Source organism: Gaeumannomyces tritici, assembly GCF_000145635.1.
Source record: "Gaeumannomyces tritici R3-111a-1 unplaced genomic scaffold supercont2.2, whole genome shotgun sequence".
Classification (NCBI taxonomy): Eukaryota; Fungi; Ascomycota; class Sordariomycetes; order Magnaporthales; family Magnaporthaceae; genus Gaeumannomyces; species Gaeumannomyces tritici.
Window position 1 is genome coordinate 4294869 of NW_008804546.1, and position 15346 is coordinate 4310214.

The following is a 15346-nucleotide window of genomic DNA, read 5'->3' on the forward strand; positions in this document are numbered from 1 at the left end:
TTCTGCATGGCCTTCCTTGGCGGCGTAGGAGAGCGATGTGCGCTCTAGCTCGTCCTTCGCGACCACCGGGTCTTTCTTGGTGGCAGCGAGGTGCCAGATGCAGTAACCTGGCCAGCCGGCGTGGGTTGCGAGATGCATGGAAGTGATGATGCTGTTTATGAACAAGCAAAATCCTTATCAGGCACCTTTTCTCACTTGTCATCATGAGCTGCAGTAATGGACCGATAGGGACAGAGTGTGAGGGGTAATGTGCATTCCTCGTGTTGGCGGTAAGGGTCGCCGTCGGGGTTCCCGAGGATGCGGGGAAGGTACGCAGTCACAACGAACCAGTGGTTGGAGCGGGTTGCCGAACATTGACGAGCCAAGCCGGTTGCCGGTTGCCTGTCACCTGCTCCAAGCTCCTTGTTGGAGTCAGTGACTTCATCACAAACGGCTGCCCGCTCGCTAGTTCAAAAAGGATTTTCGAAGGCTTTGTCCCCCCTTGCTCTTGCACCCGTCAGCCATGGCTGACCGACGTCATCCAGTGTTGGTCAGGGAAGCGGCCCAGCTTCCCAAGAGTGTGGGGAATTGGTGTGTGGGGTAACGCAACAGCCGGGTCCAAGAAGGAAGCTGCAGGTCATGTGTGCCATTGTCGGTCAGGCTGAGATGCCTGAAGGTTGAGACCATCCCTCTCGTCAGGATAACCACCCAGGAAAAAAAGTTGGAGGTGGCTGGGGCTGGGCGCTGGGCATTTGACACACAGGGAAGCGTTGCCTTCATTCCATCATGATGTCTAAACACGATGGGCAACCCCTGTCAGTCAAGGTTCGCCAGGGCCCTCTTTCCGTCCCTCCTTCTCTAACTATCTTCCTCGGCCAGGAGGTAACAGCCTTACCAATTGACCACTCAATTTCAGTCTTGATGGGCCGATTAGGCTACCTGGCCAGTCTTGAGGCCACTGTAACCGGGCGGTTCTCGACCACCTCCCATCCATATGGCATTTGGATTGTTGAAAAACAGCAAGAGACGGCGAGAAAAACACCGGTCGGGCGCCCACCCAATTGGCCGAACTAACACCGTCCCATACCCTGCTTTCCCACCCCTGCAGATGCAGTCTTCCACCCACCCAGACCATCGTCGTTTGCGCCCCTCGGCCTCGGCGTCTTTTTCTATTGCTGCATATGCAGATGGTACGTGGACGGGTGTGGTATGGATCCACTCTTGCGTACTGCTCGGTGCTGCACCGCTGCTTTCTGACATCGGTGCCTAGGAAGGTAGCTATCAATCGACCTTGTGCTCGAAGCCAGGCAGGGCTCCCCCGGATCTGCAAGCGTCAATGGGACGAGAAGCTCGGGTACCTGCTCATAAGGGTAGTTAGTGGACTAATAAATAAATCAACGTCATGCTCCCCTTCCTGAGGGCTCGAGCTCCGCCCTTTGTTCCTCACCTGCGTGGCCGGCCTTGGACGTCACGATCCCATCCCACTCCGCCTCCTTCCTTCCCCTTCACTCTTTCTCCCCTCGACTCGCCCGGCTCCTCTGTGCCGCCCGCGCCTCTCTTCACCAGGCTCGCTTGCATCTGCGATTCCTTGGGAAGTTATTCGCAAGTTAAAAGCCCATACACGCGCCCGACATATATATTCTAGGGGCAACGCTCACAGGGGCAAAAATGCCTGCCATGGCCCCCTTGTGGAAGTTGGCAACAGCAGCCGCTGCCTCAAGCCTGGCTGTCAACGCGCTCTATATCAATGGCAGCGAGGTCACGCCGTGTGACTCGCCCATCTACTGCCATGGAGAACTGCTCAAGCAGGTCGAGCTTGCCCACCCATTCGCCGACTCCAAGACTTTCGTGGACATGTAAGCATCCCTCTGGTCTCACCTCGGGCCGACCAGGCATTCGCCAGTCTATGCAGATCTTCTGCAAGCGCCCATTGCTGACTATCGTACCCAGGCCAACGATCAAGCCGGTGAATGAAGTCCTCGCAGCCTTTGACAAGCTCCAGAAGCCGCTCAGCAACAACACGGAGCTGCAGAACTTTTTGCGCGAGAACTTTGCCAAGGCTGGCGGCGAGCTGGAGGAGGTGCCCAACTCGGAGCTGGCCACCGACCCGGTCTTTCTCAACAAGCTCAACGACACGGTCATCCGCGAGTTTGTCGAGAAGGTCATCGGCATCTGGCCCGAGCTGACGCGGCGCTACAAGGGCCCGGGCCAGTGCAGCGAGTGCGCCAACAGCTTCATCCCCATCAACCGCACCTTTGTGGTGGCCGGCGGTCGGTTCCGCGAGCCGTACTACTGGGACTCGTACTGGATCGTCGAGGGCCTGCTGCGCACCGGCGGCGCCTTCACCCAGATCTCCAAGAACACGATTGAGAATTTTCTGGACCTGGTCGAGACCATCGGCTTTGTGCCGAATGGCGCCCGCATCTACTACCGCAACCGCTCCCAGCTCCCTGTGCTGTCGCAGATGGTGCGGGTCTATGTCGAGCATACGAACGACACCAGCATCCTCGAGCGTGCCGTGCCGCTGCTGATCAAGGAGCATCAGTTCTTTGTCAACAACCGCTCGGTAGAAGTCACCAGCCGCTCCGGACAGACGTACACCTTGAACCGGTTAGCCTGCCTGCGAAGCCCTCCTAATCCCCTGCCGTACTGCTGGACGTGATTCCAGAAGTAAACAGATCAAGCACTGACACCAAAACTCTCCACCGGCAGCTACGCCGTGGTCAACACTCAACCCCGCCCCGAGTCCTTCCGGGAGGACTACATCACGGCTAACAACCGCTCGTACTACGCGGCGTCGGGCATAATTTACCCGGAAGCCCGCCAGCTGAACGAGTCGGAGAAGGCTGAACTGTACTCGCACCTTGCCAGCGGAGCCGAGTCCGGCTGGGATTACTCCACTCGATGGCTCGCCAAGCCCAACGACGCGGCCAAGGATGTCTACTTTCCCCTGCGCTCGCTCAACACAAACAACATGGTGCCCGTCGACCTCAACTCGATCCTATACGCCAACGAGCTCGCCATCTCGGAGTTCCTGAACCAGACCGGAAACGCGACCGGCGCGGCCGAGTGGAAGAGGACGGCCGAGCGCCGCAGCGAGGCCATGTTCGCCCTCATGTGGAACGAGACGCTGTGGAGCTACTTCGACTATAACATGACCTCCAAGGAGCAGAACATCTACATCCCGCTCGACGACGACGCCACCGCCTTCGAGCAGACCACGGCGCCGGCCGGCAAGCAGGTCCTGTTCCACGTAGCGCAGTTCTACCCCTTCTGGACCGGGGCGGCGCCCGCGCAGCTGCGGGACAACCCGCTCGCGGTGCAGCGGGCCTACTCGCGCGTCGACGCGTACCTGGGCCTCAAAGGCGGCGCCATCCCGGCCACGAACCTGCGTACGGGCCAGCAGTGGGACGAGCCCAACGTGTGGCCGCCGCTGATGCACATACTGATGGAGGGCCTGACGCGCGTGCCCGCCACGTTTGGCGAGTCGGACCCGGCCTGGCTCGGCGTCCAGGACCTGGCCCTGCGCCTGGGCCAGCGCTACCTGGACTCGACCTTTTGCACCTGGTACGCCACGGGCGGCTCGACGTCGCAGACGCCGCAGCTCCAGGGGCTCACGCCCGAGGACACGGGCATCATGTTTGAAAAGTACGGCGACAACTCGACAAACGTGGCCGGCGCCGGGGGCGAGTACGAGGTGGTCGAGGGGTTCGGCTGGACAAACGGCGTGCTCATCTGGGTCGCCGACCAGTTCTCGACCAGGCTCAAGAGGCCCAACTGCGGCAACATCACGGCCGCAAACGTGCACCCCAGCGGCGGCCGGAGGAAGCGGTCCCTCGAACAGAGGAGCGCGCTCGAGATGCACTCATCTGACGCCGCCTGGATCAAGCGGTTCGGACGCAAGGCGGCCAAGAGAAGCCTGGGGAGGACGGCCGGCCTAGGTGGTGGCGCCGTGTAATGGAAAGGGAAAGTTCACTCAGGAGTTGACATTATCAATGTATATCTCAACCATAGTCAGACAAAAAAAAAAGTTCAACCCTAGCAGTCGACCGATTTCCACCCTAGCTATCATCTACTGACCGAGCTATTAACGAGCTGCGGTCTTGGTGATCTCTTCATTCTCATCCCGCAATAAGCCATACACAAGGACGTCAGTGATCTCCCCGCGCTTGCGAGCCGCTCTGCGCCGAGTCCCCTCGTAGGTGAACCCTGCCTTTTCCAGGACATGAGAGCTTGCCATGTTGGTGGCGTACACCAGACCCTCAAGACGCTCCATGTCCGGATGAGATTCAAACGCCCAGCGTGCTGTGGGTTGCCTTGTCAGTCTTATGGCATCTCCGCGGGACAGCCGAGTCCCTCCCTATACAAACCAGGAGGGGAAAAAAGATGAAACAAAACTTACAAAATGCAATCACGGCTTCGGTCGCCAGGCCCTGACCCCAAAACTCGCGGCCGATCCAGTACCCCACCTCACTGCCGCACGAGTAGACATCAGGCAAGCGACTGAGCTTGATGCCGCCCACAAAGACGTCATCTTCATCGCTGTCGGGGCCGGAGCTGCGGAATATGGCATACTCGCCGTTATCGGGCAGGGCGATCTTCAGGAACTGCTCGGCATCGGCGGCGGTGTAGGGGAAGGGGAAGTGGTCGCTGAGCGTGCGGGAGACTTCGACGTTGTTGGCCAGCCGCTGCAGTGCCGCGGCGTCCGAGTTGCGGAAAGCACGGATAGCGAGCCTCGGCGTCCGCACGATGGGCTCTGGGACTTCCTCGTCGTCGTCCGGGACTGGCACGCCGAACGTGATGTCCATGATTTCCTTGCTTGACCAAATCGAAATACCGCTAGAGGTCAAGGGTAGGATCTTTGATGGTAGGCAGTAGATTGGTGTCTACATGTGCTTAGATCCTTCCCTGCTGATTGGCTGCTGCTGGGTGGCAGGTACGAGATGGTAGTTGAGGGCTAACAAAGCAGAGACAATACAATACCCACAAGTTAGATACGCGCTTGTGACGCTGAATATATATCTATCCCTACATCTAGTAAGTGACTCACCCTATCAAGATTTCCCTGCGCCGGTATAAAATGAGGATCTGGGAGGCTTCAACGGCTGCATGTGATGGAGTCAGCATCGGATTCGGGGGCCATGATCCTACGCGGATTTCTCAAGCGAGGTTATGGGGCGCAATAACTCGACACATTCGTGCTATTGTCCTGCAAAACATATGCTAGTTGGCCCATCAAGCGTTCCTTCTGGTGCCTCGTTCGTTGTCTCCAGCGTTGAGGTTCAATCAGGCCCATCATCGTCGCCGCGGGGACCCTTGGTGCTGGCACCTGCCCATTTTGGACGGATAATTGGGCCGTGCACGTGCTGACGCGGTGTATGGGCCCATTGATTGGCCCACCCCTGGACGCGAATGTGGATAATGCGAAGGTGGCCTTTTGGTGCCGCCGAGCAATTGGGAATTGGGGCTGCTTCGATTCCGAGCTGAGCAGGAGTTTCGATTTGGAGGTGCGCGAACGTGGAAGTATCTCTCAGCCGGGCCGTTTGCTGGCTTCAATTGCGCCCGCGTGATAGAAACACATTGGTCGCATTTCCATACATTCGATCCTCTGCCCACGCCCGTCGTCCTGGCCCGACCGACCGCACAGCAGAGAGAGCCAAGCCGCCCATCAGCCTCACTGCCCTCGAGGGGAGACGACGTTGCGCCTGCACCCCTGAGCGCGACACAAAGCCCGCCATCGCCGATTCGAAACCATGGCACCCAAGTCGAGGTTCACAAGGCTCGACGCCTTCACAAAGACCGTCGAGGACGCGAGGATCAGGACGACCTCGGGTGGCATCATCACCATAGTCTCGCTGATCGTCGTGCTCTACCTAGCGCTAGGAGAATGGTCCGACTACCGCAGGATAGCGATACATCCCGAGCTCGTGGTCGACAAGAGCAGAGGCATGTGTACCCCCTTAGCCCGGCCGCCGTGCCAGAGAAGCCGCCCCTGGTGCTCATGCGGTTCGGTTGGTGCGCGTGCGTGCGTGCGTTCGTGCTAACCGTCGTGGTGCCCTCTTCCTGCAGGTGACCGAATGGAGATCCATCTCAACATAACCTTCCCACGGATGCCTTGCGAACTCCTTACGCTGGACGTCATGGACGTGTCGGGCGAGCAGCAGCACGGAGTGCAACACGGCGTGGTCAAGGTCCGCCTGCAGCCGCAGTCGGAGGGCGGCGGCGTCATCGACGTCAAGGCGCTCTCGCTGCACGCCGACGAGGACTCGGCCACGCACCTGGACCCCAAGTACTGCGGCCCCTGCTACGGCGCCCCCGCGCCCAGCAACGCCGCCAAGGCCGGGTGCTGCAGCACGTGCGACGAGGTGCGCGAGGCGTATGCGCAGGCGTCGTGGGCGTTTGGCAGGGGCGAGAACGTCGAGCAGTGCCTGCGCGAGCACTACGCCGAGCGCCTGGACGAGCAGCGCCAAGAGGGCTGCCAGATCGCCGGCAGCCTGCGCGTCAACAAGGTCATCGGCAACTTCCATCTCGCCCCCGGCCGCAGCTTCAGCAACGGCAATATGCATGTGCACGACCTCAAGAACTACTGGGACACCCCTGTCGACGGCGGCCACTCTTTCAGCCATGTCGTGCACTCCCTCAGCTTCGGCCCGCAGCTACCCCTCGAGGTACAGAAGCGCCTCGACAGGGGCAGGTCGCTGCCCTGGGCCGACCACTCGCACCAGCTCAACCCGCTCGACGGAACGAGCCAGGAGACGGCCGACCCCAACTTCAGCTTCATGTACTTCCTCAAGATCGTCCCTACTTCGTACCTCCCCCTCGGCTGGGAGGGGCGTCGGGCCAAGATTGCCACCGGCAACCACGACAAGGACTCATGGGTTGGCACCTATGGCTACTCTCCCGACGGCGCCGTCGAGACGCACCAGTACTCGGTCACCAGCCACAAGCGCAGCCTGGCGGGCGGCGACGACGCGGCCGAGGGCCACCAGGAACGCCTTCACTCCAAGGGCGGCATCCCGGGTGTTTTCTTTTCCTACGTGAGCCTTGGTTCCTCGTGTCATTTGTGTCACGCTTTCTAGTCTGCAAATGCACCACTAACCGAGCCCGTCTACAAAACAGGACATCTCCCCGATGAAGGTCATCAACCGGGAGGAGCGACCCAAGACGTTTGCGGGTTTCCTGACCGGCCTGTGTGCCATTCTCGGCGGTACTCTGACGGTTGCCGCCGCGGTGGACCGGACCTTTTATGAGGGCGCGACTAGGCTGAAGAAGATGCGCTCCAAGGACCTCTGAACAGTCAGTGTACAAATGAGGTGGACCGGAAGTGGGCGTGTTGGTGCCCTGTGAAAGTCAGATGCGGGATACAGCGCAGCGAGAATACAGGCCAGAAAAAGAAGGGGATTCCAAGTATAAAATTAGTTCATACTACTGGGTGGGTTTTGTCAGTTTCTTTACAGTGGTTCACGAGCTTGCTCTTGTTTCTTTCTCGCATAGTCTGTGGAGTTGGTATTGGATCCGAATATAGTCGCAACTCGACGAACCCAATGGGCGTCTGGGGCCATCCCAAACTTGTGCTTGATCGTTTCGAAAGTTGCGACGTCTCACGAATCAGTCACCTCTTCCTTCTCGGCTAGGTAGTTGCACTCGATTCAATCATGAACCTGACAGGCAGCTCACGACAGACGAGCCAAATACAGCTGGGGATTGTGGTGGATGATGGCGCGGGAGCGCATGTTGTTCGTGCAGTCGCCGGGATTCACGCAGCTGCAACGAGCGAGGCGGCCCCCTCGGTGGTCCCTGCGCAGCCAGGCCCTTGGCGTTGCGAATTACTCCGTCGATCATCGTCGCCTCGCCCGTGCTTGATTGCGACGCTGGATCTTACCGGGGCAGGCGATATTTGACTTGGGAAATTTCGCCGGGCCACATACAACGCCACTGTCATGTCTAATTTCAGTCTACAGCTAAGGTGGTCAGCAGACTAGCAGCCCGTTCAAGGGGTCTCTTTCGCCCCTTGCCAACTCTTCTGCCGAGGTCGATGTGTCAACAAGCAAAAGGGAAGGGGAAAAAAAAACAATTCAGAAGGGCATTGTTCGCCCCGTTGTTATCCAACCGGGCTGAGGTGGACAGGACGTCTCCACTCCCCAAACCTGGTGCTGGAAACGGTGTTGCAGGATAGGTGGAAGCCAAGGGGGTTCTCCACGATACGATAGAATCTTGGGATGTTTTCTGCAAGTTCGATCTGTGCTCTCGTTCCTGTTTGGCCCATCGGATACTTCTGTGGCCTTTTCAAGCAATTTATTGGCACTTTTTCTTTTTTTCGTTCCCTTTCACTCTCCAGGTGTCCTCGCTTTTCCTTTGTTTGTTTTTCCCTATCTGCTTCTCTTTCATCGGACCCAATGCCATGAACCCGCCCCGCTCACGAAACCATAGCGTTTGGCTTGTTTGAGGCTCGCCCTAGAACAAAACACCGCCAGCTTCGTCCATCTTGCTGGGGAAGCGGACGTTTTTAGCGTGGAGCCTAGTGAAAGCTACTTACGGGCGGCCATCCACCCATTGGCCGTGGTCCTCGGCCAATGGCGCCCATGCATATTTGCACAAATCTTGACTTCGGTCCAGTCGGGTCGCAGAATCCGTCGGGGCCGTGGATCAGCTTTACTCGCCATCCATCGCGAACGAGACCCGGCTGGGCCTGCCTGGTCTTGGAAGCCGGGAAATCAGGTTTTGGCGCGGCGTAAGTGGCACTCAGCTCAAAGTACAGAACAGCCGCAGCCAGCAGGTAGAGGGCATGCGTGCAGGTGAGCGGATGGGCATCCTATGCATGTCTGAGCGGACTAGCGGATGCACCAAGCTTGGTCAGGGCACGCGCGTAGGCCGCGGCAGTCGACATTGGACTGCCGCACATCGTCTGTAAAAGATGCCACCAGTGTGTGCGCCTACTGGAGCCTTGCAGTGCCCATCACATTGAGAGGCTGAGCAAGCCCGTGTCTTCTTCCCAATGGCTTTCTCTCCGAACGGCCCTTCCCTCTGATCAGGTGGCGGGCCCTGGCGATCTGGGCGATCTGGCCGGCCGGGCCTCGACCGGCTGTGCTCTGGTGGGCCACTGCAGCCAGGAGGGTCACCTCGTATTGACCACAACGGCATTGGGCCTCTTAACGGCCGGCCAGGCGCCCCCAAAGTCGCAATACTTGCTGCATGTACGATGAGCGACGGACGGCGGAGGTGGGCAGTGTGTTGTTCAAAAGTTGGCATTCAGCCTCTCCACAGTCAGCTTGGGTCACCAGGCGGATATTTTGCCTTTGGAGAGAGTCTGGGTGTCGCTGCGTGTCGCTGATACCCATGCTCCATCGTCCGTGCAGTGGGCGGTGCAAACCAGGTTGCCACTAGTAACAAAGCGCATCTGCGTCATTTATTTTTATTTATTTATTGTTCGCAGCTGGAGTTGATATGTGTGTTTCTCGCGGATGGAAAGAAGAAAAAGGCCCCAGCTTGGGTGGCCGGCCAAAGAGAGTGGGAGAAGCCTATCGATCTAGACGACCCGTTTTTGGGTCCGAAAAAAGAAAAAAGACTTTGCACCCAAACCATCCCCGCACCGACCCCAGGGCAACGCACGAACCAGCCTGGTCTCGGGGCACGGCATAAGGCGCGCCCGCATGCGTGGCCTGCCGACAGCCCATGCACCGGCCGACGCCCACTCGCCTGGCGACCGTTGATGGCGTCGCTCGCTAGGCTGGGGCGAGTGTTTATGTCGGAGCGCGGCTTGGGAAAAGCCTGGAGGTGCTGGTGAAAGTAAAAGCAAAAGCAAAAAGTGGTCTAGATATCCTCCTCCAACGCATAGGTCGGCTCATATGCCCACCACCCGTTGACGGTGAACAGGGACGGAGTTTACCAGGTATACCGCAAAATTATAATGCGAAATGTCTGGCTCAGGGCTCATTGTCGCGTGCCATTGCATCAATTGAGATTTCAGAGGGTCCCCCTTGGCTGTTTTCGGTCTAGCCCAGAGCCTTCCAATTGGTGTTTCCCAGGTATTGATCCCTCGTACCTGCTTCATTTAGCTGGGGTGGCTTCGCTTGCCTAGGGTCAGGGGTACAGTCGGCGCCCAGTACACGACATTAGACGCCGCAATTGATTGAACCAATGCCTGCTGCCTTTTCCCCGGCCGCTACCTGTACTCAAGATCTAATGTTAGCCCCCTTTTTCCCCTTTGCTCAACCTCGACGTCACCTCCGGCTTCCTTGCCTTCGTTTTGTGTTTTCTTTTCTCTCCCTCCCTCGCCTGTTCATGTTACAGCGACGCCCTGACTTTCTCTGTTTCGCCGCCTCTCCAACAGCACAGAACCCGCCCATGCGCGTGCGGTTTCCGCCCTGATGCGAACACCGTCTGTCTGCCCACCCTCGCCGCCGCAAACAAGGAAAATCAGGATACCGAGCATCGCTCAGCCATTCTATTCACAGCGGCATCGCCAGACCCTTCCCTGCCGTCGTCGCAGCTCCCGCCTCTCGCTCAGTCCCCTAAGTGCGCATTGGCTGCCTCCAGGGTCTCTGGCTTCCGCCTGCCGCCGCCCTCGAGGTTTGATCCCGTCTCGTCATTTCATGCGCTTCGCCTAAACACGAAAAACCCTAGCAGCCGTCGCCTCCGCCTCCCACCGTCTCCGTTTAGGTGACGCAGCAGTGGCGCTGTGCCATCCGCCCTGACCCATCCCTACTCCTCCCCGCCGACCTGCGTTTCCGCTTTGTGACCCTGCACGTTACATGCTTCCCGCCGAAGAGAACGCCCAGGAACGATTTTGAGCAGCGCACCAACGCACCGACACCGCATACTTCGACGACGACGCCGCCGCATTCCAGTCTTGCGAGACATTTACGGCCCGATTACCGAGATAACAACTACGTCACGGGGGTTACTGCGACTCCTGTGCCCCATCGACCCCCGTAATAAACAAACGGCCTGACGAGGCAGTCTTTCGCCGATTCCTCCTTTTTCCCTTTCTCTGCTTTCTGCCTGACCCCACACGGCCTGGGCCGCATCTCGAACCATGGCGACCCCGCGGCCCGGCCTTCTCGACCTGCGCACACAGTCGCAGGCCTCTGTCTCCCGACCTCTCAGATCACCAAGGCTTCACGTTGCTGGCGAAGCTCCCCCGGAGCTTTCTCCTCTCGATGCCTTCGCCCTGCACAGCCGGATGCTTGCCCGGCAGCTGGAGGAGAGCGCGAAGGCCGGCAGAAGAATGAGCAGGTTGCCTCCACTGACAACCGAAAGCCCTCTTGTGGTCCAGGGGAGGTCCGACTACTTTCGATCAATGTCGCAAGATTCGCTCTCCGATCATGCCGACTCGCCGCAACCGCTATCTGCCCCCGGTCTGGGAAATAAGGCCGAGGTGGAGGAGCTCCCGAATAGGCCAGTATCGATGCATCCACGGATGAGTCGTATCCCAGCCACGCCCGACGCGCCCTTGCCATTCATACCACCGAACCCGTTCCTTGACCTCAACCGCGGTCGGGTACCCGAGCGGATCGAGGAGAACGATGGGCTTTTTGGTGCGAGGACGGAGCGCTCTCCCTCGCCCATGAGCAGCATAGCAGGGTCTGAAAAGACTCCCGAGCCTGTGTCGCCGCAGCGCCGGCCTACATCTGGGGCAGGCCAAACCCAGACGCAGGGCCAGTTGCTAGAGAACATAAAAGCTAGCTCGTTCGACCTCCATGGTCTTGCACCTCCACGGGCTCATCTGCCGAGCAGATCACCCAGCACCATGTCCACGCCCACAGAGTCGTCATACGGAGAGGGCTGGCGCTCATCCATGAGCAATTCCCATCCTTCCAACAATATGCGCAAGCTGTCGGCGAGCAGTGGCACAGGATTCCACTCTCCGGCAGCGAATTCGTACCAGAGGTCCCCGTCTATCAGCTCGGATATGTCTGGTCCTCTTCCAAAGCCGTCCTTCAACTTCTCGAGACCTCTGAGCCGAGCAAGCACTCCTGGATTCGATCTGCCCAACCGACAGCTATCATCGGACAGCCAAGGTTCGTTCGTATTAGTGGACGAGAATGTGAATACCCCCATCAGCATAAGCAGCGAGATGTTCCCAGATACCCTCGGGGATGGCGAGCGTGCAGCGCCATCCTACATATACTCCAAGTACGCTCTTCCTAGAGGGAAGATGCTGCAGCGATCCTCCCAGTTCGCAGACCAGCAAACCCAAGGTCTCGCCGCGGACCAAGTCGCGGCGGCACCCCACGATTCACAGGCCATTGGCCAAGCACCACCATCCCCTCCTACCCGCCCTTCCAGCTCGACAGGAAGTCATTCACGACCATCCCTTGAGCGGAGCAAGCTCAGCAAAGAGGTACTGGGTGCCGCGGTTCAGTCGTCACCTTCGGCTAAGGGCCGGCGGGCCTCGGAAGACTCGGGCGCAGGTCCTTCCAAGATGTCACCACATGCTGGCGGCGTTCGGCGGGCACGGACGGCGGGGTCAACAACGACGAGCGAGTCGGCGAGCACGCTACGGCCGGCACGATCCATGCACTCGCTCGCCTCGGCCGCCGAGATACCCGCAGAGGAACACGTGGCCAAGGCCATCGAGCTACATCAACAAGGGTCCCTCAGCGAGTCGACCTATCACTTACGACATGCAGCAAGGCAAGGCCACCCGACTGGAATGCTACTTTTCGCGCTCGCCTGCAGACACGGATGGGGAATGAGAGCGAACCCACGCGAGGGCGTCGAGTGGCTGCGTAAGGCTGCAGACTATGCTGGACTTGAAGTTGCCGACGACGAAGGTCAGGCCAAGGAAGGCAAACGGGTGGACTTCCTCGAGAACAAGACGCGGAAGGCGCAGTTTGCACTCAGCATATACGAGCTTGGCGTCAGTCACATGAATGGCTGGGGAATCGAGCAGGACAAAGCGCTTGCGTTGAGGTGTTTTGAGATTGCCGGCAGTAAGTTGGGCCCCATTCACACTGTTCTAGTGCCAAGCTGGCTCGCCGCTCCTTCTTGGCGGCTATGCCGCACTCTTGTGGGCGTTTTGCTGACTTTCTGCCCGTATAGACTGGGGCGATGTTGATGCTCTGGCGGAAGCCGGCTTCTGCTACGCCCAGGGCGTCGGGTGCAAGAAGGATCTCAAGAAGAGCGCCCATTTCTATCGCATGGCCGAGGCCAAGGGCATGAGCATGGTGGGCAACAGCTGGTCAGTACTGTCATCCATACCCAATCATTTCCCATCGGTACCTTCTGCCCAGTCGACAAGACTAGACGACTGACTTGACTTCGCTGCTGCATAGGATCCACAAGTCAAAATATGATGACAGTGCCGAGACCTCGTCCTCCCCGAAGTCTGACAAGAAATCTCGCTCCAAATCACGGACGCGAGGTGGTCTATTCAGCAGAAGGCACAAGGACAAGGATGCCGCAGAGTCGTGATACCCAACATAACCTCGGGCCACGATGTCGGCAGCAGCACACCCCCGTCAGCATAATTCTCCAAAGCACGCTGGCACACCGTATATACATGTTACGTCCCGTATGATAATGACCCCCTGCACAGTTTTAGCCTACATACCCCCTCTTCGCGTTTCTCAAAACGGAGTCTACATGGGATTTGCTTTTGGGGGGAACATAGCAGGAAATTTTAAGCAAAAAAGTGCAAACATGACTTGTTGCAGGTAGAAGGGATAGGCACGGTGTGAGGCTACTCCGGTTGATATGCTTTAAGGAGGAAAGGATCTGAAGTGCAGGGTCCCGTAGGGGCCTCTGCCCTTTATATACACGTGACTCCCTGTCCTCCTTGCTTACTAAGCTTCCCTTTTAACGCTTGGAAGCGTTATACGTTTCCAGGCAAGGGGATCGCTCTTCCGATGCTTTAGGCATTTAATATTTATGCTTAAAGCTTTTTCATAACAGTATATACTATTTATTTTGTAACACACCCCTTAGGCGAGCCTTTTAGGTTGTTTGTAAATAAAACAAAGGGAAATTGGTTGCTATGTTAATGGCGTGGGATTTAAAAGTTTACCGCGCTTTTAAAGGTTAATTATAAAAGCGCATTAATTTCGAAAAGTAACGAAGCAAGCGTTTTCCGCTTTTAAAAGGTAACCGTAAAAACGCATTAACTTCGAAAAGTAACGAAATAAGCGTTCCCCGCTGCTAAAAGCAACGAAGCAAATGCTTTAGCCATAAAAAGTAACAAAGCAAATGCTTTAGCCATTACCGAAAAAAAGTGGGCGTAGCAATTAAAACCTTTTTTTTTTCCATTTCGTTTTGGCCTTCCTTTTTTTTCCTTTTTACCACCATTTTTTTACCAATCCGTAAATTTTTACGCTTTCGTCCTTATCGTTTAAACTTTTGCTAATACAAAAATTTTTGCAAAAGCAAAAACAAGCAATTGTAAGTGCTTTACGCGGCGGCGTAATATTTTAAAAACGTTGTGCGGTGCTAATAAATTAACTGGAAAATGGGTATTGCCGGTAACAAAGCAACGCGTACGACCGTTCGAAAGCGCGCTAAGCGCAAAAAATTTAACCAAGCTTAAGCTTAAAAAAAATAAGTCGTAGCTTTTTGCTTTTCCACTAATTTATTGCTTTTTTGTTAATTTTGCTTTGTGCGCGTATAATGCGGATTTGTAAGCGGTTATGGCTATTTTAATAGCTAAAGCTAAGCAAACGGAAAAAGCATTATTTAAAAAAAAAAAAAAGCTTAGCAAATTAAAAAGGATAAACAAAAGAAAAGTAAGTTTTTTGCGGAAAAGGATAAATAGCGGGATATAAAAAACGCGCGGGAGCAACAAGCTGCCCGTAAAAAGGCTTAAAATAACGCCCAGGCAATTAAAGCGATAAAAGCGCGTGCGTTCGCTAAAAACGCTAAACGGGTTAAAACTAATTGGGCTCGTTACGTTAAACGAATGGAAGCTTTGCGCCGTTTTTTAACCTGGACCCCGATTAATATTGCCGTAACCGTTTTTAAGCTTTCGGTTATTTTTGTTATTTTTTGTACCTTTCGTTTTAATTCCCAACCTAACCTAACCGGTGCTTTTTAAGCTCCGGCTAAACCAAGCAAAAGCTTTGGGCCCGATTAGCTTGTTCGTTTAACGATTAAAATCGATTTTAATTTCGATAAATTTGTTAATCGGTTCGTTTAAAAAAATAACGATAATAACGATAAACCCGTCGTTTTTTACTATGCCCGAAAGCGTAAAGCGGGTAGAAAAACGAAAGTAAATAGCTAGGTTAGTTCGTTCCTAGCCGTTTTCGCGGGTTTTCTACTAATTCTCCCTGTCCTTTCCGTTCTAATCCTTAAAAAAAATGCTATTTAGCCTTCCTTTCCAGCGAAGTCGTTCACTTTTTTTTAACGGGAACGTTTTAATTAGCTTTTCCGA

The 15346-nt window shown here is 56.3% G+C and overlaps 4 protein-coding genes across 4 annotated transcripts; 3 read left to right on the forward strand and 1 right to left on the reverse strand.

Moving 5' to 3' along the window:
* Window positions 1-1298: 1298 nt before the first annotated feature.
* GGTG_03999 (trehalase) lies at window positions 1299-4022 on the forward strand. Its single transcript, XM_009221787.1, has 3 exons — window positions 1299-1835; window positions 1930-2589; window positions 2692-4022. Exons 1-3 carry the CDS (start codon window positions 1648-1650, stop codon window positions 3935-3937), a joined length of 2094 nt encoding a protein of 697 aa, XP_009220051.1. The 5' UTR covers window positions 1299-1647; the 3' UTR covers window positions 3938-4022.
* Window positions 3964-5270, reverse strand: GGTG_04000 (hypothetical protein). The gene is made up of 3 exons (XM_009221788.1): window positions 5030-5270; window positions 4382-4936; window positions 3964-4284 (listed from the first exon to the last, which is right to left on the reverse strand). Exons 2-3 carry the CDS (start codon window positions 4785-4787, stop codon window positions 4067-4069), a joined length of 624 nt encoding a protein of 207 aa, XP_009220052.1. The 5' UTR covers window positions 4788-4936; window positions 5030-5270; the 3' UTR covers window positions 3964-4066.
* A 99-nt stretch (window positions 5271-5369) lies between these two features.
* Window positions 5370-7803, forward strand: GGTG_04001 (endoplasmic reticulum-Golgi intermediate compartment protein 3). The gene is made up of 3 exons (XM_009221789.1): window positions 5370-5925; window positions 6049-7016; window positions 7099-7803. Exons 1-3 carry the CDS (start codon window positions 5733-5735, stop codon window positions 7270-7272), a joined length of 1335 nt encoding a protein of 444 aa, XP_009220053.1. The 5' UTR covers window positions 5370-5732; the 3' UTR covers window positions 7273-7803.
* Window positions 7804-10105: 2302 nt separating this feature from the next.
* GGTG_04002 (hypothetical protein) lies at window positions 10106-13967 on the forward strand. The gene is made up of 3 exons (XM_009221790.1): window positions 10106-12914; window positions 13024-13162; window positions 13257-13967. Exons 1-3 carry the CDS (start codon window positions 11015-11017, stop codon window positions 13393-13395), a joined length of 2178 nt encoding a protein of 725 aa, XP_009220054.1. The 5' UTR covers window positions 10106-11014; the 3' UTR covers window positions 13396-13967.
* Window positions 13968-15346: the final 1379 nt, after the last annotated feature.

Excerpts from the sequence above, each read along its gene's own strand:
- GGTG_03999 (XM_009221787.1), top strand. The coding sequence starts at position 1,648 with ATGCCTGCCATGGCCCCCTTGTGGAAGTTGGCAACAGCAGCCGCTGCC. Across the intron at positions 1,836-1,929 it reads TCCAAGACTTTCGTGGACAT|GCCAACGATCAAGCCGGTGA; the intron begins GTAAGCATCCCT and ends TATCGTACCCAG. Across the intron at positions 2,590-2,691 it reads CAGACGTACACCTTGAACCG|CTACGCCGTGGTCAACACTC; the intron begins GTTAGCCTGCCT and ends CTCCACCGGCAG.
- GGTG_04000 (XM_009221788.1), bottom strand. The coding sequence starts at position 4,787 with ATGGACATCACGTTCGGCGTGCCAGTCCCGGACGACGACGAGGAAGTC. Across the intron at positions 4,285-4,381 it reads CGAAGCCGTGATTGCATTTT|CACGCTGGGCGTTTGAATCT; the intron begins GTAAGTTTTGTT and ends GGCAACCCACAG.
- GGTG_04001 (XM_009221789.1), top strand. The coding sequence starts at position 5,733 with ATGGCACCCAAGTCGAGGTTCACAAGGCTCGACGCCTTCACAAAGACC. Across the intron at positions 5,926-6,048 it reads CGTGGTCGACAAGAGCAGAG|GTGACCGAATGGAGATCCAT; the intron begins GCATGTGTACCC and ends CTCTTCCTGCAG. Across the intron at positions 7,017-7,098 it reads CGGGTGTTTTCTTTTCCTAC|GACATCTCCCCGATGAAGGT; the intron begins GTGAGCCTTGGT and ends TCTACAAAACAG.
- GGTG_04002 (XM_009221790.1), top strand. The coding sequence starts at position 11,015 with ATGGCGACCCCGCGGCCCGGCCTTCTCGACCTGCGCACACAGTCGCAG. Across the intron at positions 12,915-13,023 it reads GTGTTTTGAGATTGCCGGCA|ACTGGGGCGATGTTGATGCT; the intron begins GTAAGTTGGGCC and ends CTGCCCGTATAG. Across the intron at positions 13,163-13,256 it reads AGCATGGTGGGCAACAGCTG|GATCCACAAGTCAAAATATG; the intron begins GTCAGTACTGTC and ends GCTGCTGCATAG.